Raw genomic sequence first — 25,285 nt, forward strand, 5'->3', positions numbered from 1 at the left:
TACAAATCATGCCTTTAATTTGAACAACAGAGTCTGCCAGGAAATCTCCTTTTCTCCTTCTGTGATGTTTATTCCAGCCAATATTTTCCTATTGAGAGTAGCAGGAAGTTTAAAGTATTTTAATATTTAATATTCAGAAATTAATATTTTAAGTTATTAGGATAAATGAAAACATTAGCAAAAATAATGTTATAAAATAATGATTGAGAGATGTAAAAGACTTACCATCTTAAGCTTTATTTGTATACTTTAAAAATGGGCTTAAAACTTTTCTGAATTAACCAAAATTCCATGATAGAAGAAAGAGGGAGAAGGGAATTGAAAGTGCTTACAAGATTCTCCCTTTTCCCACAAATGTTTATTCATAACATTTTTATGGTATCTTTTTTTTTCTTTTGGCTATGTCTGTGGAATTATAGTATCTTAATAGGTAAATTCAGGAGCACTAAGTGAACCTCAGAAAATCATAGCCAGACAATTCCTCTATGTGTAGCTTATTTTTAAATATTCCTATTGTAATGATGCTTGGTGGCTGTGAAGATCTGTTTGGGGAAACCAGAGATCTGCAATGGAGGAGAAAAATGACTAATGACAGACCACAGGCCACAGGCCCATCCTGTTCCTCAGATTGTAGTAGGAGTAGTCAAGATATTTAACCTCTCTCTTTTTTTTTTAGAGACAGGGTCTCACTCTGTTGCCTGGGTTAAAGTGCAGAGGCATCATGATAGCTCACTGCAACCTCCAACTCCTGGGCTCCAGTGATCCTCTTGCCTCAGCCTCCTGAGTAGCTGGGACTTCAGGTGCACTCCACCAAGTCTGGCAAATTTTTCTATTTTTTGTAGAGATCAGGTCTTGCTCTTGCTCAGGCTGGTCTCGAACTCCTGAGCTAAAGTGATCCTCTCACCTTGGACTCCCAGAGTGCTAGGATTACAGGTGTGAGCCACCGCTCCTGGCCTAACCTCTTGATGCTTCATTTTCCTCACCTTAAAGTAGGAATAATAATATCTTTCTTACAGAGTTGATGTGAGGATTAAATGAGATCACACATGTAAACTGCACTAAGTGCATAGTAAAATATCATGTTTTACCTATTATATTGTTATTGTTGCAGAGACTGGAAAAAGATAAGAAGAGGAGCTTTAGCTGATGTTTCAAAGATGCATATATTAACAGCCCTTGGTGAAGAAAAAGGATTGTTAAAGTATGGAGTGCTTCCAAATTGCTCTTGAGTTATTTTCAAAGACTGGGAAGTGTATGGTGAAAAGCTCCTTGTCGAGATAAGGGTGTGCATGGAGGTGGGAGGGAGTGGGACTAGGGCAACAGGGAAATAAATGACTTTGAGGAGTGGGAGAGGATTGAGAAACAAGAAAACCATGAGGCTTGCTGCCACACGCCTGTAATATGACTCTGTCTTCTATTTTCCCTCTTAAAGAATTATCAGAAATTGATAAGATTACAGTCAGCCATGTTACATACCCTGACATGCAACAATGTTTAAATTATATTGGAAATTGAATAACTGACTGGCTTCTATCAGGACAGAGCCTGGATTAATGAGTTGATGTCAAATCTCCTAGTGGAGTTGGAAGAGTGAATTAGTGCCTGGCGCAAGCACTTACAGAAGTGTGACTTGGTAAGTCATTACACCTCTGAAATGGTTTCATCATCTGTGAAAAGAGAGAAACGACTTACCTAATGAGATGTTGTTGAGATTGTCATTCATAGCACTTGCCACATAAGAGGTGCATTTTCTATTATATTTTGTGTTAACGGCAAAGGGTTTAAAAATTATGATATATTTAAACACGGTGTTACTAAATGTGTTTCAATATGCACTGACACTACAATATCTGAATGAACTATATTATCAACTAATATCAACGCTGTTAGTCATTACTAAGTTAATTCACTGATATGTTTTCCTACCCTCACTGCATCTCCCAGCACATACACACTCAAAATGCTTTAAATTATTTCTTGGGCACATTTTACAAACACCACAGCCACCTAAACCTTGGCTTGCGTACACTAATGGACAATTAACTGGAATGATTCTAGAAAGTGTTTCTACAAACAGTGATTTTTGGAGGCCTGCCCGGTGTCTAGTGCCGCACTATCAGGAGTTAACAACTCTTAAAGCACCGATCGCAACCTGGCCGGCGAGCCCGGGAAAGGCGCGCAACAGATGCGTTTGATCGTTCAATTTGTCTTTTTGGCTAGTTCACGTCCCCCGCCCCCGTGAGGAAGCATATTCCGCGTCACATTAAACAGAAGAGTCTCGGTTCATTATAGAGGGTGAAGGAGGGCGCCTGCAGCCGCTGGGCACCTAGGGACTTGGCACAGACCCGGTCCTGCCCACCGGAGGCAAGCGCCGCACCTCAGCAACACCTCCTCCCCCGGAAGTTTGTGTATTTCCAGATGTAAGGTCTGGGAGTCACCTTGACCCTCCTCGAGCGGTAGGGAAAGTTAGTTCTGGGCCAGAGACGGGGTGAGTGAAACCAAAGTCCGAGCACTTTCGCGAGCAAAATACGCCGTCACGCTTTCCTGGTTTCAGGTTAGCCGAAGACCTACCGAGTTTAAGGGTGGCAAGAGCAGGTGGCAGGGCTCCGCCCACCACCACGCTTCCCCTCCTTCAGCGCGCACGCTTCACTCCCTCCGTGAGGGCCCGCCTCTTAGGCGAGCGCGAAGAGGTGCCGCGCGATGCATTCTGGGAATTGTAGTCCCGGGGCAGGGAGTCGCCTCAGGAGAAACTGTTCTGGCCTACATAACCCAGGGTGCTGTGCGGCGCTGGCCGCTCCCGGATGTGTGCCTGGCGCCGGAAGAGAAGACGGCCCCCCTCTCTCGGCCCGGCCATCTTGTGGGAAGAGCTGAAGCAGGCGCTCTTGGCTCGGCGCGGCCCGCTGCAATCCGTGGAGGAACGCGCCGCCGAGCCACCATCATGCCTGGGCACTTACAGGAAGGCTTCGGCTGCGTGGTCACCAACCGATTCGACCAGTTATTTGACGACGAATCGGACCCCTTCGAGGTGCTGAAGGCAGCGGAGAACAAGAAAAAAGAAGCCGGCGGGGGCGGCGTTGGGGGCCCTGGGGCCAAGAGCGCAGCTCAGGCCGCGGCCCAGACCAACTCCAACGCGGCAGGCAAACAGCTGCGTAAAGAGTCCCAGAAAGACCGCAAGAACCCGCTGCCGCCCAACGTTGGCGTGGCTGACAAGAAAGAGGAGACGCAGCCACCCGTGGCGCTTAAGAAAGAAGGTAAAGCTGGGGTAGAATGTGAGGGAGACCGGGATGGAGGGAAGGAGCGAGGGGACTTGCCGATACCACTTGTTTCTGGAGCTAAGAGGGTCCGCGGGAGACTTTGCCGCCGGTTTCCTCACGTTTCTCCCACGCTACAAAAGCCGGGTCTTGCAAAGGTGCTGGGAGCGTGGTAGCCCCAAGTTCAGGCTACCACCTGCAAGGTTCCCGGAGCCACCCCCTTCCCGCCTCAGGTTCTGAGCGGAGAAGCGTGGTCCGGTGATGAGCTGCTCCTCGAGCGTGCTCGCGGTCCCGGGAGGCTGTTGCCTTCCCGCCGGATTCCTTGGCGGGCTAGCGCAGGGACCGAGTGGAGGGGAAGCCAGCCACTTACTGAAGCTTTCTGTAGTTACTGAGAAGCTTGGGACCCACGGCTGCTTATTGCGCGGAGCTCTTCCTCGGCGTGCTCCTGTGGGGGGGTGTTGTCTGTTTGAGGCTTCTGTCCTGCCATCTTGTCCCACGATGGCGCGGAGTACCCCCACTGAAAAGCTGGGAGTCGTTCTCGCATATCAGATATTGTGGAGTAAGCTGCAGTTCGGAGTGCCACACGTGCTTGATTTATATTGTTCCTCCTCCACCCCTCAACTGTTAGAGTCTTATAACTTGCTAGAGTGAGTGTAGCCGTTGGGAAGTAGGGGAATTTGGCTGCACTCAAGCAGAAGAGGGAATTCCGGATGAAGACTAGTTTATTGCAGAGCATCGTGAGGATCGCCCTCGTGTCACTATCTTTTCTCCCGACCTCAGTATTTTCTATGGTGTGGCCTGACCTGAGCCTCGTGCGTGAAATGAGTGTAGAGGCTGTCACAACGTTAGTCTCAGCTGAGCTCTTTAGAGTCTGTAGCTCCACGTGTGCGTAAAGCATGCTGGATTTCACTGGCGGTTTATAGTGCTTCGAAGGCACTGTGAATTTCACAGAACTGCCTTGATTTTTTTATTTTCATTACTGGTTCGTTGTGGTTGAAAAGAGCAAAACTCTTGAGGGTGAGGAAAAGCATTCATGATCAATAGCAAGAAGGCGTACAGGATCTAAGCTCTAATTCTTTAAAGTTGCCGTTAAATGTGTTGAAAGTTGAAATTAGTACTTGCTGTCAGTCAGGTGCTCCTGAAAGGCGTCCTCATTAGCTTTAGTTGAATTCTGTAGCATTCAACTAATTCTAAAAATCAGAACAACTTGGGTTTTGCTTTAGGAATTTTTTTTTTGAGAACTTTTGTGAGGCTTGAAGTGAAAAACCTGGGACCTAAGTGGTAAATAAAACAAAATAATTAATTCTTTTGTTAAAATTATAGGTTGGGAAAAAGCACAGCTGAAGTATTAGAAAGCATGTATACATCACTTAGGCCAAGTATCTGTTGAGCCAATTAAACTTTATGGCAATCTAGCACAATTGAATAAATCGTTTAATTTCTGTGTTAAAAAACACTGGCTTGTATGATTATTTATAAGTACATGAAAAATTTGAGTATGAAGCATAAATCTAAAATGTACCAGGTAGATATGTTCACTCATTTTGAATGTTCAAAGCATGAAGCGTGATTTAAATGCCTCAGTGTTGATTATGAAGCCCATCTATGAAATAAACTCTTACCTGGGAACTAGTATTTTAAGTTATAAACGTGGGGAATTATTTCTTAAGTTTATAACCAAGACTAAGTTCGTCACTCTTAGGAAAACTATTCTAACATTTTCCCTAGGTCAGTATTTCAGAGCACTCTGAACTTTAAAAAAAGCTTACAAATTCGGGGAAAATGTTGGATGAAAAATACTCCTTTTGAGATCCTACCCACCTGTCAAGTCATTTTCTGTGCACTGGAGATAGATCTGTAAACAAAGTCCCTGCTAGTTATAGTAGGAAGGATTGTCAGCCTGACTTTGTGTTCTATGATTTTGTTAATATTCATACAATGCTAGACATACTTCAGATAAGTAATTAATGTTTTTTATGTGAATTAATTTTGTAGCTGTTTTTTTGTCCATTTGAAAAACTTGAGAATGGACACAGTAGAATGTCACTGCTTGTTTAGACCGGGGTGTGTGTTTCATAATAAAAGCTTCAAGTCTAGTGCAGTTAGCTTGGAAGTTATAAATAAGCATATCAAGAGAAGCTTGCAGTTTTTTGTAATATCAGTCAGTTTTCATTAGGTGAATTTATTTAGTAAGTTTTTAGATTTTACAAGCCTAATATTGAAATATTGGGTGGGGAAGCAAACCACTCTACAGTTGGGTGTGTTTGGCTTGGATGTCATTATAAGGACTGGTTCCATAGCTCCACCCCAATACACTATACTTTGATGAAATTTATTTAAATGCCTTGGTGTAAGGTCTAGCATATGGTCTATCCTGAGAGTTTACAGGGAGTGAATCTTAAAATGTTACTGTTTGGCTCTAGTTACAGGCAGCTGAACAATTGGGTGTGTCCTGATGGTGTTCCACTTTTCTTAGAAAGAACCAGAGTGAAGCAACTTAAGATCTTGTAAAGCCAATTCTTCAGCTGCTGTTTGACTTTGTCAGAAATTGGAAATTACATACCTGCAGTCTTACGGTCATAAAGTTAACCATCATTCTGATTATCCTTAAGGCCACCAATAATTCATATTGGTTGCCTTTGGGGGCTTCAGGCATGACAGGAAAAAAATAAGGGAGGAAATTGCTAAATGCTTCAGCTTTCACTTAGTGCCACAGGTTTCCTATTTCTTATATACTGCATAAAGGGATCCTTTTGTCTGTGTATTTGGCTTTTTAAAGATTCTTTGAAAACAAAGGTGCTTGTAAGAGCAAATCTTTAAAATGTCTCTATCTATAATAAATATTTCCTAGAGGTTACATACAGTATTTTTAAAAGTTAGTTGGGGGGGTAGTATGTGTGCATATAGACCTGTGTGTGCACACATACACTTGTTTCATGTATGTATATGTATTCAGAATTTTTAAAAATTTTTCTTTATATTTTTTACATTTCCATTTTGATTTTTTTTTTTTTTTTTTTAGGCCGAAGGATCTTAGGCGTAAAAAACACTTGTTATATATTTTTAAATGATGTATTAGGGGAAGATGATACTTTTTCTGGTTAAATAGCTATTTTAAACTGGTGGCATGTTCTCTAGTAATCCTAAATGCCATTTGTTTTCCTTTCAGATTTGTAATTTCATAGAATTATGAGTTACTGCATTTTTTCAGATTATATAGAATAAAATAATGTGACCTTCACTTTTTGTTTGAAGGGCCATATCTAGTGAGTGTGTTGATTTGCTTGATTATTTATGAATGGCTGCTGGTATTGTCTTCTTCAGTATTTTTAAAGCCAAAATGTATCACTTGCCTAAAATTTCTTTAGATTTAAATTTTTTTTATTAAAAGACTGACATCTTGAAAAATGAGTGGAATAATGACTGCCAAAATGACTTCCACGTCAGTTATAGAAAATGCTTTGGGAGGAGGATAACTTGGCAAACTAAACAGAAGTTTAAAACAAGTTTATTATCTTTAAATGGAAATTTCCCTAAAGTACTTTGTTACATGTTAGGGATGCCCAATATATATGCCTTTTCAACAGCTAGTTACTGGACTAAAAAAGTAGCAACTTTTTGTTGGCAGTCTAGGCCTAAACTTTTTGTGTTGTAGAAATAATTTGCTTATGCAGATTATTTGTCATTTTAGGAATAAGACGTGTTGGAAGAAGACCTGATCAACAACTTCAGGGTGAAGGAAAAATTATTGATAGACGACCAGAAAGGCGACCACCTCGAGAACGAAGATTTGAAAAGCCACTTGAAGAAAAGGGTGAAGGAGGCGAATTTTCAGTTGATAGGTAAAGATTTAAAAAAGAAAACCTCATCATGTTTTGTATCAGTTCATAGAGTCACATCTTAAATTAAAACTATAAATTGGGCATAATTGCCAGAATGGCAGTGTGACTAATTCTGTTAGTTTTTCAGAGATAATTGTCTGAATTTGGGCATTATTACACTTTAGATCTTTGGGTAACAGTTCAGACTTAGATTTCCTATAATGAAACACTTCAGTTGATGGGTGGCCAGTTTCTTTTCCTTGCTCTCCCCAGATGTTGAGGCAAAAGGAAAATACTATTGGTTAGTAGTTTATAGCAAAACATATTATGTACTGGTAAATGGTGGGTTTATTGAATTAAAATGTGTGATGAATAGCAGTGAAAAAGTGCATGTACTGGTAATAACATTTAGGGAATACCAAAATAATTTTCTTGTGTTGAGGGGCTTCCTAGTTCTGGTTTCCTTTATGCTTAAAAATAGACTGTTTTGACTTTCTAATGCAGTGTGTTTACTGTTGGGTTATGAGCCAGTAAACATGTTCTGTATTTTTGATCTTTTGAATGGATTTTCCTTATTCCTTTTTTTGGAAACCAGGGAAATAAAATTTTTAAATTTATATCATAGACCGATTATTGACCGACCTATCCGAGGTCGTGGTGGTCTTGGAAGAGGTCGAGGAGGCCGTGGACGTGGAATGGGCCGAGGAGATGGATTTGATTCTCGTGGCAAACGTGAATTTGATAGGCATAGTGGAAGTGATAGATCGTAAGTCTTATATTGGTTTTTATTTCACTTTAATATTTTAATCTATTTATTTAATAAACAAAATTTGAACTTCTAGAACTAGAGTATTATGTTAACTCAGTTTTGTTAGTTCTTTTTCACATTACAGTGGCCTGAAGCATGAGGACAAGCGTGGAGGTAGCGGATCTCACAACTGGGGAACCGTCAAAGATGAATTAACGTTGGTATTCTGATTTTTTTTAATAAGTAATTTTAATAAAATTGATCCTGTATCTTACTAGAGGCTCATCCATACCTCTATTAAATTTTACTTGTCCCTGAGACAACAATGGCTGTTCTCAGAGCTGTTATCTTACAAGATAAATGTCATATGGGATAGGTTTGAGTTATAGTGTATCAATTGACCAATTTTTCTGTACTTTATGTGTTTATTAGTTTTTTTCCATATGGATGTATAGCTTTCCTGAAATCCTACACTGAAGTTATTTGTGTATTCTGATTCTGTGTTTTTAATGGTTCCTAATCTAGCTATTGACATTCTGGTTGGTAGAAAATTTGATAAGCCAGTAAAGCTTTGTTTTAGCACTGTATTGTCCTGGTACTTTTTAAGTATGAAGCATGTGAACTAATTTAATCAGTAGTTTGTATTGTTTTCTCTTAGTCTGCTGGGGAGTAATTTAGTAAGAAAAGACTTTTCAAAGATGTGAGGGGTTTTAGTATCTTTGTATGAAGAACCCTTTGGTTACATGTAAATGGACCTAGATGCCTTTCTTTTTCTTTCTTTCCTTAGAGAGTCCCCAAAATACATTCAGAAACAAATATCTTATAATTGCAGTGACTTGGATCAATCAAATGTGACTGAGGAAACACCTGAAGGTGAAGAACATCCAGTGGCAGACACTGAAAATAAGTAAGTGGCTTGTGTGTGATTGTAATGCCCCAGCATTGAAATCAGTTTGGGTTTTTACCAATAAGATGGTCCATAGACTTCATGCTGTTATTTGATGGCTTTTTGACAAGAGAGACTTTTATTGTACCCTCATCCCTCAAATAGTATTTAGAAGAGTGCTTTACATGTATATATTTGGCTCGAATGGTTTGAAAAATAGAATACTTAATGTTCGTGTTGCAAGTTTAGGTAGAAGACTTGGTTTTGAAGTTTTTGTATTTTCAAGGGTGGGAGTTGTTTTAAAGATTCAAGTTAAGCTGGTAAAAGTAATTAAATGCCTTCCTGTAGTTTCTGTCAACCCAAGCAGAAGTTTTATGCCAGTTTGTTATAGTATTATGGTTTAAAGTCTTGGATTACAGATTATTTAGGACAGTGATTCTTAACTGGAGCATTTCACATCAATCAGGGAATGCTCTTTCTGAACTTTTCTTTAGAAAGAATTGCTCTTACTGAGAACCACTATTATTAGAGTGATGAGAGTATCATATTCCATGGGTTTGTTGGGATAGGGAAAAACGATTTACAGTTGGAGAGTGAATAAAAATACATGATGTTGGGTGTTTTGCACTTGGGGTAATGTAAGTTTTATTTATGCAAAACTATATGGAATCATAGTTTTGTGTAGTAAATAATGAAATTTGATTGGTGAGTTAAATGAATTCTATGTAACATTAATAAACAGTCCATGAGGGCTGGGTTTGGTGACTCACACCTGTAATTCTAGCACTCTGGGAGGCTGAGGCGGGAGTATTGCTTGAGCTCAGGAGTTTGAGACCAGCCTGAACAAGAGCAAAGAGCGAGAACTCATCTTTACAAAAAATAAAAAAATTAGTTGGGTTTGGTGGCATGTGCCTGTAGTCCCAGCTGCCTTGGGGAGCTGAGGCAGGAGTATCACTTGAGCCCAGGAGTTTGAGGTTGCAGTGAGCTGTTATGGCTCCATTGCACTCTAGCCTGGGTGACAGAGCGAGACTGCCTCAAAAAAGAGAGCCCATGTTTGAGTCACTTTCAGAGTGATGATAATTTTCCCAGAAGATAATGATGTATTGATAGGGTACTAGAAACAAATCTTTAGCTCAGGACCCAGGAATGAAATTAGGGGTGTTGTTTTAAAGAAAATAACGATCACATTAGAGCAGAGCAGTCTCACTCTATGGAAGAATCTAAGCACATAATATGTACCTTGCATATGGAAGTATAAATTTAAGAAGTACAACTTTGGCTGACTTTGATTAACTCCCTTATATAGTTTCGACAGTTTCTGTTTGGTTCTCATTTGCTTCTTACAGCAACCGTTGAAAGGTAAGTGTCATGGCTTCATGATGTGATAAAAATGTATGCTATTCTATTCCTGGCTGTGTCATAACATAGGGGTAACTAGGACCTTTTTTTAGATGCTTTGTTTTCTCATCTATAAGATGACAAAATTGCACTCTATACCCAAGATCCAGTCAATTTGATGTAAACTTACTCTAGGAAGTTTTAAAATAGGATTTGTCAAATAGTAATGGGCAGCATCATAGGCTGATATTTGATCTCTAAGGCTAACTGAATCACCTGCTATCTTTGGAAAGAAGCAGGACTCCCAAAATAGCGAATAACTTGTTTGGTGACAATTGGAAAATGAAATTAGACTAAAATAATGGATTCCAAGGGCTGTGCTTTGTTTCTGTGAAAAAGTGGGAAAGGATAATATTCAATAGTTATGGCCTGAGAATTGTATTGGGAAATAACTCATTTGGTAGTAACTGTTGAAACCTTTGTGCTTTGTGGACAGTTGCATTACTAGTGAAACCTCAATCTCCAGTCCATGTACAATACATGTTGGTTTGAAAGTTGCGGTGTGTAGATTTGGGGAATTGTGGGAACTTGGGCTCTTATTTTACTTTGCTTTAAGTGCTAGTTGCTGAAATCGTAAGAGAAAGTTTTTTTCTATTCCAAAATTTGAAACCTGGTTCACAGACATGCAGTTATTTTCATATTTGTTATGAGTTACATATTGTGGAGAAATTCTGAAAATTAAAAATGTATCTTTTAGGAGAAGATAGGCCCAGGATTAGGCATATAAGAGGTTAGTTTTAAAACAAAGTAGTGTGTTTTTAAGAAGTGTATATTTTAGGCCTGGCATGGTGGCTCACACCTGTAATCCCCGCACTAATCAACAGGCACTGATTCCTAGTCTCTAGAAAGTTGAATGTTAGCCGTTGGGGTATACAGCAAACTGTGGTATCTCCATATTTAGTCTTCTTTCTCTAAAGGATTACCAACCAGCCAAGATTAACTTCCTTACAATTGTAAGTTTGAGATACTTTTACGTAAATTATACCAGCTCTCTACCAGGTATAAAATTTAAACATCTTTTCACAGGGAGAACGAAGTTGAAGAGGTAAAGGAAGAGGGTCCAAAAGAGATGACTTTGGATGAATGGAAGGCTATTCAAAATAAGGACCGGGCAAAAGTAGAATTTAATATCCGAAAACCAAATGAAGGTGCTGATGGGCAGTGGAAAAAGGGATTTGTTCTTCATAAATCAAAGAGTGAAGAGGTAATTTTTCTGGTGTTTGAAAGTGTTCAGGTGTGACTTGAATTATATTTATAATTTCTGTTTAAATTTCACCTGATAATATTTTGTTTAAAAAAGGTTGGCTCACGCCTGTAATCCTAGCACTCTGGGAGGCCGAGGCGGGAGGATCTCTCAAGGTCAGGAGTTCAAGACTAGCCTGAGCAAGAGCGAGACCCTGTCTCTACCAAAAATAGACGGAAATGATTTGGACAGCTAAAAATTTATATAGAAAAAATTATCCGGGCATGGTGGCACATGCCTGTAGTCCCAGCTACTCAGGAGGCTGAGGCAGAAGGATTGCTTGAGCCCAGGAGTTTGAGGTTGCTGTGAGTTGGGCTGACGCCACGGCACTCTAACCTGGGTAACAGAGCGGGACTCTGTCTCAAAAAAAAAAAAAAAAAGTTTACATAGGATCATTTGGGGCAGATAACTTGCAGGAAAAGGAAAATAAGCTCCATTACCATATAAGAAATTTAGTCCTTCAGTAAGTTCACAATTATATTTAACACAATAGTGTTCTTTTTTCTAATAAAGCTGTCAGTGATATATTGTATAATTATTAGTGTTTTGGAAATATCATAGTTCTTTTTCAAAGTTGTGGTTATATTTTTTGAAATCTTGCCAAACTGGGAATCATTAGAAGACTGGTATTAGGTAGAAATCTTGGCATTTTTGTATGACTTAACCTAAAACATCAGTGGCTTCATTCAGTACTCAATTTTTGAGACTGTCGGCCTGTACTATGCATAATGGTCAGGACTCTGCGTAAATGGTAGTATCATCCTTGACTGTGGAATGATGCCTTGTAAAGACCGAAGAATTAATTTATGGGTTTCTTTTACTTAGGAAACATGGAAACTAATGAAAATACAGTTGACCCTTGAACAATGGTGGAGGTTAGGGGCGCTGATCTGCCCGCCCCCTGAGTTATACTCAAAAATGAGTATAGCTTTTGACTACCCAAAAACTTAATAGCCTGCTGTTGACTGGAAGCCTTACTGATAACACGAAGTCAGTTAACACACATTTTTTGTGTTAAATGTATTCTATACTGTATTCATACAGTAAAGTAAGCTAGAGAAAGAAAATGTTAAGAAAATCATAAAGAAGAGAAAATGGAAATGGATTGTCCTTGTTGTCTTCACTTTGAGTAGCCTGAGAAAGAAGAGGAATTGGTTTTGCTGATTTGGGTGGTCCGAGGCATTAAAGGAGTTCAAAGCCAAGTTGTTCAAGGGTCAGCTGTTACTTGAGAAAGTCACATTGGTAGCTTTTTATTTGATAACTTCTAGTTCAGCCTTGGGGCCATGTTCCTAGAGGAATGTCTCATTTCTGCATCCTACTAGGGTTTGTGTAAGTACGAGATTTTAGTCATAGTTTTAGCTAACAAACTGCATTATTTCTTCTACTAAATACTTTTTTTCCATCAGCTTTCTTTAACTTTTTGACATTTGTGTTTGGTTCACATTCATATCATAAATTGGACTGTGCCAGAAATCCAGAGTACAAATTCTATCATCCAAAGGTAAAGTTAAATTAAAATGTTGTGAGGGCAACCTGTAATAAAAAGATTTAATGATATCTTAATATGTTTTAATCTTTTAAACCAAAAAAAGGCTGTGAGACAAACTTGGAAACATTTTAACATAAAATTGAGGTTAAAGGGACTTCGATTTAGAAGAGATGGTTTTAACATTTACTCTACAAACATAGTAAATGAGGACATTGTCTTAAGTGACGAGTCCGTAGGGAGGAAAAGAAACCATTAGAACCCATTGTCTGTTTTATTCTTAAAGATAGTATGCCTGAGTAAGACAATAAAATTCCTTATTTAAGAACCATGAAAGTTCATCTTGGGGAGATTGTTTGTTTGAGCTGATTATTAAACTGCCTAGGTTAATATGAAAAAGATATACCTAGCCTCCCTTAAAATTATTTGTAACTTTTTTGGGGTCCCAGCTGAACTTTTTCCCAGAACAAAATACATGTACATGTAAAATTCTAGTTGTAATTTTGGGTGATTCATTAATACCCTGAAGTCTTTTTATGCATTTTATAGATACCAGGTTAGATATTCCAATTTTAAATATCCTTTTACATTGAGCTTTTTAGAAATAACTATTATACAAGGTAATGTATATGATGACAAATTTGAATTATCAAATGTTAAATTGGTTATGAATAACTTTGAAACCAGGACCTTTTCATTATAAAGCCACTTTTATATGTTTGGACCCTTTGTGATAGGAATATGTGTTTATATCTGGTCTTATTGGCATATGTGACCTTATTTGAATATTTAGGTCTTTAAATTGTATATAACGCTAAGGAATCTTTAACTTTTACATGTCTTCATCCTCACAACAAATACGAGGTGTAGTTAGTGGAAAGAAGAAACTTTACTTTCTTCAGAAATGGAGAACCGAGATTCCGTGTTATTGACAGAGCTGACATAAGAGTTTTCTGTTGATGACTTAGGATTCTCTAGCTGCTCTAGAAAAAAAAGTTTTTTGCAAATTCATACTAGTACAGTCTCTGTAGGGGATTAGTTCCAGGACCCTGATAGATACCAAAATTTATGGATGTTCAAGTCCGTTATATAAAATGGTATAGTATTTGCATATAACCTATATGGACATTCTCCTGTATACTTTAACCCATCTCTAGATTACTTATTAATAACAAATACAACGTAAATTTTATGATTACTTTTTATACTGTTTTGATTTTTTATGTGTTATTTTTTATTATTTTGATCTGCAGTTGATAATGAATGGGTATCTTTGGTTTGAAAGAGCACTTAAAATTAGACAATATATAATTGATTTTAATTTGCTGGTGGTTTGTGAATTTACATTTATTTATATTTCTAGGGTCCTTTAAAATTAATATTAGAACAAACATGTCAACTTCTATTTAAAGTGAGTTGGCATGGCATAAAGGGATGCCATATATTTCGGGTATGAGATGATGTGTAAAGAATGAAAGCATGGATAAAAACAAAAATTTATTTGTATTTTAAAGCATAGTTACTGACAGCTGTAATATTATAAATTGTTTAGAAAGAACAAAATCTTCATTACTCCTTCAGAAAAGAGGATTATACATGTATTTAGGAAAAGAAAAATGTGCTTTTAAGTGGTATAAGTGAAGTTCCCAACTAAAAGATTAAAACCTATTCATACTAAATATACAAGAAATCAGGCATTAAGCAGATGTCAGGATTTTTGCTTCCTCCCTCCCCCAGACTGGCTCATATTTAGCTTATACATAAATGCAAAAAGATGATCTGGATTTCACAAACATGATACATTTAAGGTGTGTTATTTGTGCGTAGCTTTTCGAGGTCTCCCGTCTTGTGTAAAGGGTGTAGTGTTTGACTTAAATTTCTAGCTCTCCAATTGTGGAAGAGCATAATAGTTGTATATGAACAGAAAACCCTTCTGAGAAGTCTAGAGATACTGTTTTTTCCCAAGTTGTAGTTGGAAGAATGCAGAGCAGAGGTTTTCTTTATAACCTGTAGAGATTCAGTATTATCACTAGTAGAAACCTTACGTGCCATCTTTTGAAAGGTCTTCATCAGGGATCCACTCACAATCTGAAGGGCATATTTAAAATGTGCTTGTCAGATTCAGTAGGTCTGGGATGGGGACCAGCCACTTGGGTTGATCGTGATCATTTATATGCCTTTAATTGAGGATTGCCGGTATCGCCTGCAATTTAAAGTTACAGAAGTTTGAGATAGAGAAAAGTGAAGGGAATTCTTCCTTTAAGATCACTATAGCTGAACCCAGTGGTTACTTATTACCTGTGGAGGAGTTGACATGTTTGTTCACATAAAGTAAAGTTTGGATTTTTGGTCTTTTTAGGAGAAAGCTCATTATTTAGGAATCTTACAACATTACTTTCCTCTTAATTACCCAGTGGTCTTCATTTAAATTTGTAGGCTCATGCTGAAGATTCGGTTATGGACCATCATTTCCGGAAGCCAGCAAATGATATAACATCTCAGCTGGAGATCAATTTTGGAGACCTTGGCCGCCCAGGACGTGGTGGCAGGGGAGGACGAGGTGGGCGTGGACGTGGTGGACGTCCGAACCGTGGCAGCAGGACTGACAAGGTTGTTTTAAAAACTTCTTTTTCCCTTTTAAGTAATTCAAAGACTTGTAAATCACTGGCTAGGTCCTTTTGGAGACATAAGGAAGTAGATGTAGACATACCTTCAAGAAACTACATTTTAGGTTGTATTTTTGTTTAAATCACTTAAATGACTTTTTGAACAGTGTTGTCGGTAGTATTAAATTACCACACTTTATTGAGTTCTTATTAGGTGCTGGTCATGGTGCTGTGCTAGGCATTTTATGTACTTTGTCATTTAATTCTTTCTTTGATGACATCCCTGTTTTACAGATGAGGAAATTCTGGTACAGGGAATCAAGTGAACTCTTGGCCTTTGCTAAAATTGACCTGAAATACTAATTGATGATTTTTTTACTTTGATAACGCCTGACTGCCTTTTAGGTCTCAGCTTGGTAACCTCTGTGTGTTCATCGTATAATTCCTTGTGTGACACTCACATGATTGTTGACACCCTTTTTGTTCTTGATTTCTTTTACTAGACTCTTCTGTGAGAGTCGGGAGTCATTTTTATCTTACTTTCTATAATCTCTCCAGTGCTTTGCACAACATGTGGCACAGAACAAGTTCCTAATGAGATAATTTGCTCAAGTAATTGATAGACATGAACTTGGGTCTGTTTGATGCTAAAGTCTGCTTTTAATGACTATTATTAAGCTAAAATATTAGAGGTAACCTTTGGGTTATTTCATTTTTTCTTACGGTCCAGCTTGGAAACAGCCATAACGTCCTCTTGGATTCTCAACACCTGATAGACAAATTCGGGGACCCACTTCCTTGAGTGTGATTATAGTGGTAACTTAATATAGATTTTAAGGTCCTCAGTGCCAGTGTAATGATACTTTGTTTCTTCCTCTGACATCTATCTATTTTTAAGACCAGTGTTGTGTTTATGGCCTTTTCAATACGTTCTTTTTAGTTTTGTTGTTATTTATACTTTAGGCTATAAATAACAGCTGGAACCCCTTTCTCTTTTTTGGGGGGGGGGTTCCTTTTTTTTTTAACATGGAATGTACTACATAAATGTTAAATTGGTTTCTTAGCATGCTTTCACATTGATGTTACTCTTGTTTAGTGAGTGGAAAAAGTACAAGAATACTGAACAACAAAGAATTCACATACATATCCCATGGTTTGTTTTTTTGAAAAATGAAATGCTGTTACTAGGGAATGAAAATAGGTCTTGATAGAAATTCAGGACAAGGCTCATTGCAAATATTTGTAGTCCTATTCTGATCCAAAATTTTGCCTTTATAAGTAAAAGCTTTGATAAATTTTACCTTGTATTTTAACATCAAGATTTTTTTAGAGTTCTGTCTAAACATATACACTTGCAGTGCATTTTTAAGAATTGTGGGTAATTTTGGTTTGTTTCTTTTTCAGTCAAATGCTTCTGCTCCAGATGTGGATGACCCAGAGGCATTCCCAGCTCTGGCTTAACTGGATGCCACAAGACAACCTTGGTTCCTTTGTGGACCCTTCTGTTCAAAGCTTTTTGCATGCTTAAGGATTCCAAACAACTTAAGAAATTTAAAAAAAAAAAAAGAAAAAGACTGTCATTCATACCATTCACACCTAAAGACTGAATTTTATCTGTTTTGAAAATGAACTTCTCTTGCTACACAGAAGTAACAAATATGGTAGTCAGTTTTGTATTTAGAAATGTATTGGTAGCAGGGATGTTTTCATAATTTTCAGAGATTATGCATTCTTCATGAATACTTTTGTATTGCTGCTTGCAAATATGCATTTCCAAACTTGAAATATAGGTGTGAACAGTGTGTACCAGTTTAAAGCTTTCTTCACTTCATTTGTGTTTTTTAATTAAGGATTTAGATGTTCCTCCAATTATAAACTGGTTTTAAATATTGGACATACCGGTTTTAATACATGCTTTGCATTTTCACACATGGTCGACTGGGACATGTAAACTTTGATTTGTCGAATTTTATGCTGTGTGGAATACTAACTACTTTATGTATTTTAACTTAGTTTTAATATTTTCATTTTGGGGAAAAATCTTTTCACTTCTCATGATAGCTGTTATATATATGCTAAATCTTTATATACAGAAATATCAGTACTTGAACAAATTCAAAGCACATTGGTTTATTAACTCTTGCTCCTTGCATGGTTCATTAGGTTCAAATTATAACCGATTTAATAATTTCAACTATATTTACTTTTCAAATGTGTGCTTTCCCATTTTAAAAGCCAAACTAGACACCTTACTGGTGAAAGTTGTTAAGCTACTTATTGTTGGTAAGACACATCCTGTCAAGTGAAATAGTTTCATGGGTATTAGATTTTTTTTCTCCTCCAACAGGGTGGGTAGAATAAGTTGATTTGGCTAATGCATAATATTTAAAGTCTTCTGTAAAATAAGTGTCTGGCCACACGGTGTGATTTGTGTCTGTGAAAGGTCCCCAAATCAAAATAGTACATACATAATTGGTAACCCTTTAACCCTTCCTTGTTCTAAAGAAACCAAAGGGCACTGGTTAGTATGGTTAGATGGGGGAATATTTTAATTTTTGGAATTTGGAAAGCAGACAGCTTTACTTTATAAGGTTGGAACAGCAGCACCATCCGTGAAATATAAACCAAAAATCTTAACTTTCTGAATTTCCTATTTTGCTCTTATTTGGTCTTAAGTTGATAGATGAATGTTTGTTTCACAGAAAGTGATAAGTATCTTTTCCCTCTTCCTCCATTAGAATATTAGGTTAATAATGGATTCTTTGAATGGGAGCATCACCACTTATTAAAACATACACGGAGAGGATGATCAATAAAACAGGGTTTTTAGGTTTTTTTTTTTAATTCTGCCACATTTATTGATAAACAGGAAAGGAATTTTATTTAAAGTTTTAAGAATCTGTTGTCCCTCAATGTTGAGTAATTGTCTACCTATGTATGGTAATGTCCAGTTGTAAAAATACTGAAGATCTTCAGTCTTTAGTATGTCTGCTATTTAGCTGATTGGTTCTCACATACACTTCTGAAAGAGAAAAATTGTACCGTACAAGAGTTATTCATTTGGATTAGATTTATTCTAAATTACCTGCTAGTCTGACATTTTAGGAAGGAGGTAATTGTTTTTTAGTGGTGGATAAACTTGTGCTGGTGTTTTCGATCTTATGATGCTGAGCATGTTCTGCACTGGTGCTAATGTCTAATATAATTTTATATTTACAAACATACCTGCTACCCAGAGGCAAGTATTAATTTAGTCCATATGGACTATTGACCCCTCTTGAGATTGCAACATACGTACTCCTAAATCAGTGTGTTTATTAGACTTTTCAAGTATCTAACTCATTTCTGAACATGTGACATGTTTATAAACCTTGATTTTCAGCAACATGTTATAGAAAACACCTGCTATTAAAAACACTTCACAAATTCTCACTGTCACCCATTGCTGTCACAGGAATAAACAGCAATATCTGGTATGTTGCAAGCTTTCTAGATAGCCTGAACTTAAAAAGTTGGTCCATTAGTTGTATCTGATGGATATAAATTTGCCTCCTAGTTCACTTTGTGTCAAGAGCTAAAACTGTGAACCTAACTTTCTCTTACTGGTGGGTAATAACTGAAAATAAAGATTTATTTTCATGCTCACTTCTTAAAAGTCATAAAAACAAATAGGAACCCATTTATCATCATGTTTTTCCTGGTTTCTGCCCTGTGTGCACACCCACAAGATACAATACTCATATTTTTAAATTTAGATCTTATGTAGGGTTTTTATTTGCTTAGCCAGGGTGTCAAATCACATTTGGGAACTATACTTATGTTAATGACTGCTTTAGTTGGGAAAGTTGAATTCAATTTTTCTTCTTTTTTTCCCTTTCACACTTCCATTTCGGAAGGCAAAGTTGAATTCTTATAAAATGTGAGTTTCAAGGACTGATAATTGTCACTTTTTAGCAAATCATTTTTTGAGGGTGAAAGTTAATCATACTGAATGGCCACCTTTTATTGACAAATGGTGTAATACCCTGAGGGAAAAATCCGTTAGTGGATACAGAGCCCTAAAATAGTAAAGGCAGCTAATGTTTTAGTGAACTTTTATCTTGATGCTTTTAAATGGAAGTGATTCCAGAGCAGAAATTTTAGACATTAACAGCTTGTGTTGAGGTGATTGGGGACAGTTTTGAGGAAAACACTATTTTGAGACCTGTGGAGTTATTAAAAACTTAAAAGTGTCACCAGGTACTAAATATCTAGTTACTTAACTCAGTTTTATTTTTAAAATCGAAGCAGGACACATCAGCTCCAGGGTTGTAAATATATTTGGGAAACTTTTGGTATGGGTTTGAAGGGAGAATATTAAGTATTCATTTGGATTATATTATTTTTCTAATTGTTAAAGATGGTTGCACTGAAATAGGAAAATGTTATTCTAGGAAGTTGCATACAAAGTCTAAATATTGTGTATTGGATTTTAAAAATATATCTTTAAGAAAGCACTAGTGTGTGGAAGAAACTAACAGGTATTAAAAGGCATTTAAAAACTTGAGCAATGTGAAGCTGCTAGAACCTAACTGATGTTGACCTTAAAGGTAAGATTGTGCAGGTATATTAATGGATTCCAGTGTTGAGCTAATTAGGTATAGCAAATTCTGGGGATCTCAGGTGCATGCAGTTCTACTGTCTAAATAAGTGCTTAGAAAATAGGTTCTAACCCAAACGTTTGTAATTGTACTGAGATTAATATGTGTTTAGTGAGTCTGAATACTTAAACGTCAGCTCTGACCTGAGAAAGACCAGAACCTTGATTACCACTATGCTTTATAGAGTATAATAGCAAGACAGTGAAATGATACCTACTTGAACTTCTGGGCCCTAGTTAATTAATGAAATAGTTTATCAACATCATTTGCAAAATAAATTGTCAGGTTTTATTGATGGTTGAATATTAAATGACAGCTTTCAGAAATTTGGGTTCAGTTTTTGCCTAGCTGTGCCTGGGGTAACCTTTAACCTTGGCATGACTCTCAACTTGAGAGTCTTACTTGATTTTTAAGTTTAAAGGTTATATGAGAAAGGATTGAAGTAAATTAGGCTGAGGAATTTAGTAAATGCAAGAATATAGGGAAAGCAAGGTTGTAACCTGAACATGAGAGGCTTAGTTTCAGAAAGTGATTAGAATATAACGATGAACTGTTAAAGCCATCAATGTCTTGGCCACAGGTAAAAGTATGAACACTGGAAGTGATTTTTGTTTAAATAAAGTGCTGTAAGTGTTCAGTGAACTTCAGCCTGTGGCCTGTTTTGGTACATCCCCTGAACTAAGAATGGCTTTTACATTTTTAAAGGGTTAAAATGTGATGAAGAAGGTAGGTAGCCCACAAAGCCTACAACATGTGGCCCTTTACAAAAAATGTTTGCTGACCCCTAATCTAAGCTGTCACTGCCAATCAACAGTTCTTTTGAAATAAATTTAGGTCTAAGTTCAGTGGTTCTACTCTATGGGAAGTTGTGAATGAAAAGTAATTTTAAAGCAAACTTTTCGCCTCTATAATCAGAATATGGGCAAGATATCTGATAGCTTTTTAGTAAAGCTGGTTTTGTAATTTTTAAGAAAGATGATGTAGGTTGCAACTTAGTATATTTTGAAAGCTGTTCAGGGAAGTATAAATCTGTAAAAGTAATCCTAATGCCATGGTTATAGTTAATGTTTCACATTTAGTGGCACTTCTCAAGTCAATTAGGGTAAGCTTTCTGTTGTGATTATTGATTTTTCCATGAGAATTCTGAACATTTTATATAGGTAAGAAAACATGTCTTTTAATTAACTCCATAGGTTGAGTTGGGGCAGAAATTAATGCCTTCTGGAGACTGCAGTTTTTAGAGCTTAGAATACCTGTTTGGGTGGAATTTAGGTTTTGTGCTATTGGTTACTTATATACTAAATAACCAGGAGTCAGTTCAGTTCTAAATGGAAGAAGGTGAGAAATGCTCACACAAGTTAGAAAATAATTTACCAAATTATGTTTTTGAGGTTTAATCTATGTACTTAGTACATAGTTGGGGTTGTGTTTTGTTTACTTAAAAAATTTTTTTTTTGTAGAGATGCGGTTCTCTATTTCCCAGGCTTGTCTCCAACTCCCCTCAGGCAATCCTCCCACCTTGGCCTCCCAAAGTGCTAGGACTACAGGCATGAGCCACCACACCCAGCCCTTAGTGTTTTAAATCAGTAATGTTTGTCCCTTTGGAAAAACAAAATGCTGTCCATTTGGAAGGATGTGGCAATTCTCAGTGGGCTTGTATAAGTACTCTTCCTAAAATTTGTGAGTGGAAGACTACATATAAAAGAAAACTGGTGGTAACGTATGTGGTAATTCTGATTCATTGTGGACTTTAAAAATATCTAATTGATTCATGGTGATCAGACAATTGCTCTGAACTGACCTTGGGTAGCTTTATTCATAGTTGCATTACTGGTAGGGAAATGTGGAAAGTGAAAGGCTAACATCACGACTTTGATAATGTGTTAGTGAGTAGGGAAAAGGGAAGGGAGTGGTTAGTGAGTAGGGAATCTGGACGATTGTATTAGTTTGCGCTTATCACCTTGATTGCAGTCGTGGTTGATTTTTCCCCTAGATTTTAGCATCTAAGAAAATCTGTAAAGAAATAGCATTCATTCTTGTATACCTAGAATGAAGATTCTGTTTAAAGTGGTCCAAGTTAACTTGGTTCTTGACATTTGACTACCTAGAATTTGGGACTAAAATGTTAGCCAGCAAATAATGTCCAAGAAAAATTTTTGTTTTGTTTTGGGAACTTTTCATGTTGAATTCCATGTTTTATACCTGGGGTGTAATAATCTACAGATACATTGCTTCATTTGGCAACCACACTGACAATAGTTAGACAAGTACACAGGTTTAGATATTTGTCTAAGTGCTCAGATTTCTGGGATGAATTTGGAAATAAATTGACTACATCAAAGAAGATAGTTTTCCTTTTTCCCCATTACATGACTGAACATGTTTAGGCCTTTATGATGGGTGAATTAATACATCATTCTGTTTAGAGATAGGCAATTGGTTTATTTGTGTATTCCCCTGGAAATTCAGAATTCCCAGTGAAACTAACACAGCTCCATTCTTGGGGTGGGGGGTGAGGAATGGTAAAAAGAACTTTACCTTAGAAACTACAGATATTAATAATTTGGTGTCAGTGTAACTTAGTGTTCCAAATTTTGTAGTATAATCCTTACATATTTGCCAAGGCTTTACTTAGGTACTAAAGTTTAGCTTCTGACGAATGTATGGGAAACCTGGATTGGACTTTTAAGGCAGATGTTCTTTGGTTATGGGGGAAAAAATATACCTAGGTGGTATATACACTGCTATATTTTGTTCATAGCAGTATACCTTGAAAATTGTCACTGTGTATCAACAGAATCCAGCAGATTGAAGTGTTTTTAATTGGACTGACATCCCGTGTCTTGAGTCAAATGCTGGAGCTGGAAGTCATATTGACTTAAGCAAAGAAGTGCTTTGGATGCTATATAATGCCAAGTGAAAGTATTTACAAACAATCTCTGAGAAGCTCTCTTCAGGAGGAAATAGACAATAAGAGAAAATTGCCAGTAAATGGTTGATTGAAGAACTTAACCAGCACTTCTCAAGTTACAGGAGAGCATGGATGTTTCCTTTTTTTGGTACCATCAATCTCTTGCTACTTAGGGTTATTAAAATTTGAAAATAACTGCAGATTTTTAGAGGAAAATTTTTGAATTGATTTGAAGATTGCATCTGTAGCTGAAGAAATGACTTACTGACTTGACTGTTCCTGCAAAATTATTTTAATCTGTTACAAGCAGGTCAAAAGTGGATGTAATTTTTTTTTTTTTTTAAAGCCACCTCTACAGCTGCTCCGAAAGGTACTCTGCCATTGACAGATCAGAGGGGGTAAACTAAGTATTTACAGGAATGCAAAGGAATCCAGTCAATTTGAGTTGAGTATGACAGATGAAGAAAAAAAATTAGGAAACAAGTATTTTCTAGTGTTGTGAAAAGAAGGCAAATGCTCTTTTACTTCCTTTGTAATGGAATAAATAAAGTAAGATTTCTGTTTCTAAATGAAATCTTGGGAAGTCCTATTTTCACCTTGAGACATACTTGGTTGTGGGGAGAGGGAAGGGAGGCTGACTCCTGGCTCCTGGGTTTGGAACATAAAAGAAAAATGTCCTCAGGTTACGAAGACCACGTTCTCAAAGCTAATGTGCAAGGAGACATTGCCATTTTAGCAAGTGAATTGAGACTTTCATAAAGGAACAGTTTTTTTGTTTTGTTACTAATTTTCATTTAATTTTGAAAGTGTTTTTATAGTTTTTTGAACCAGTGAAAATGCCCTGAGGGTGGATGTTCTTGCCCTTCCAGTGAAAATTCAGGGCCTTTGAGAACAGTTTATTCTCTGAGAATGTCGTCATAGCTTTGATAGTGTTTCCTTGGGTCCTATTACCTGTAAATGGTAAAATGTCTGAAATTGGAAAGGGGAGCCATTTTGAACCTCACCTGACATTGTCTTGCATAGGCAATACCAGCGTTTCTTAATTCAAGAATTCCTTTAAGTCGGGGAACTTGGAAAGTGGCCTGAATTGACTTAAAGGGACCCCATGGCAGCACATAATATGTTTGTATGTTCCTTAGAGATGTGATTAAAGTCTTAGAAGAACCAGCTTTAGAACGGTTTTGACACCTGTAAATAAAAGAAGTGACCACTAGCAAAGTATGGAACCAATCACCATAAGATAAAGAAAAGGCACTTACTGATTTCTCAAGAACCAAGAATGAACTAAAACTTCAGAAATATGGAAACATCAGGTTTTGGTTGCCTAGTAAAAATAACTGTTTGGCCTGAATTTATTTCAGAAGTTTGTAGTATTCAAAGATTTTTATAGAATCACAGAATCAACTACAGTCAGAATCTCAATTGATGTAAATTTGTAGAACAGTCATTTGCATAGAGTAGAAGTAGAGAGTAGTTAATACTTATGCTCTGCAAACTGGTGTTAGGTGTTAGTTGTGTGGCTTCCCTTAAGTTATAGGTTATTAAGTATGAAATGTCCGATTTCTTTAGTAAGTTTGACAGTTGATATCTCTGACATTTCACTTTGACACTTCTTGTTTTTCATTGTGAAGGTACATCATTCTTTCAAATGCACATTTTGGCTTATGATTATCTTTCAAATTTTTTTTAGAGCAATTTTTGTGAAACCATGGATAAGTCAAAAATTTGTGTTGTTTTTGAATATGAGTTCCGTTATGGAACCAATGAGCCACAGACAGCTCAAAATATCAACAAACTGTTTGGGAAGGATGTGGATAATGAACACAGTACATCGATGGTTTGAGAAGTTCCGTTCTGGTGATTTTAATCTTGAAAATGAGCCATGTGGGCGACCGGCAGCAAGGTTTGACATTACTATTCCAACAATATTGGACTATTTGAAACAAATGGGCAAGGTAAAGAAGCTGGATAGATGGGTACTGCATTAAACTAGCATCAGAAGAGAAATCATCTCAAACCTTGCCTTTGCTGTCAGGACATAAAGGTGAACCACTTCTACACCATATTGTTACACATGACGAAAAATGGATTCTTTTTGACAATCGCAAGCATTCAACATAATGGTTGGATAAAGATGAAGTGCCAAAACACAGTCTGAAACCAAATATTCACCACAAAAAGCAAATGGTGTGTGGTGCTCCAATACTGGTATTATCCACTACAGCTTCATGAAGCCTCGTCAGTCGATTACAGCGATGTCTACTACAACCAATTGGATGAAATGACGAGGATGCT

At 37.1% G+C, this 25,285-nt stretch overlaps 1 protein-coding gene across 4 annotated transcripts; it reads left to right on the forward strand.

Annotated features, from left to right (window-relative positions):
- The first annotated feature begins 2,780 nt into the window (after nucleotides 1-2,780).
- Nucleotides 2,781-23,559, forward strand: SERBP1 (SERPINE1 mRNA binding protein 1). 4 transcript variants are annotated; one of them, XM_045547787.1, is made up of 8 exons: nucleotides 2,781-3,251; nucleotides 6,943-7,093; nucleotides 7,698-7,838; nucleotides 7,948-8,037; nucleotides 8,608-8,727; nucleotides 11,131-11,308; nucleotides 15,270-15,443; nucleotides 16,844-23,559. In XM_045547787.1, exons 1-8 carry the CDS (start codon nucleotides 2,939-2,941, stop codon nucleotides 16,898-16,900), a joined length of 1,224 nt encoding a protein of 407 aa, XP_045403743.1. In that variant the 5' UTR covers nucleotides 2,781-2,938; the 3' UTR covers nucleotides 16,901-23,559. The 4 variants fall into 4 exon arrangements, with proteins under 4 accessions (XP_045403743.1, XP_045403745.1, XP_045403744.1 ...); XM_045547789.1 differs by having other exon boundaries at nucleotides 2,807-3,251; nucleotides 8,653-8,727; XM_045547788.1 differs by having other exon boundaries at nucleotides 2,807-3,251; nucleotides 7,966-8,037.
- Nucleotides 23,560-25,285: the final 1,726 nt, after the last annotated feature.

Source organism: Lemur catta, chromosome 3 (genome assembly GCF_020740605.2).
Source record: "Lemur catta isolate mLemCat1 chromosome 3, mLemCat1.pri, whole genome shotgun sequence".
NCBI classification, from domain to species: Eukaryota; Metazoa; Chordata; class Mammalia; order Primates; family Lemuridae; genus Lemur; species Lemur catta.

Bases quoted from the DNA above. Each gene is read 5' to 3' on its own strand.
- SERBP1 (XM_045547787.1), top strand. From the start codon at position 2,939: ATGCCTGGGCACTTACAGGAAGGCTTCGGCTGCGTGGTCACCAACCGA. The intron at 3,252-6,942 runs GTAAAGCTGGGG...TTGTCATTTTAG, and splicing joins CGTGGCGCTTAAGAAAGAAG to GAATAAGACGTGTTGGAAGA. The intron at 7,839-7,947 runs GTAAGTCTTATA...CAGTTTTGTTAG, and splicing joins CATAGTGGAAGTGATAGATC to TTCTTTTTCACATTACAGTG.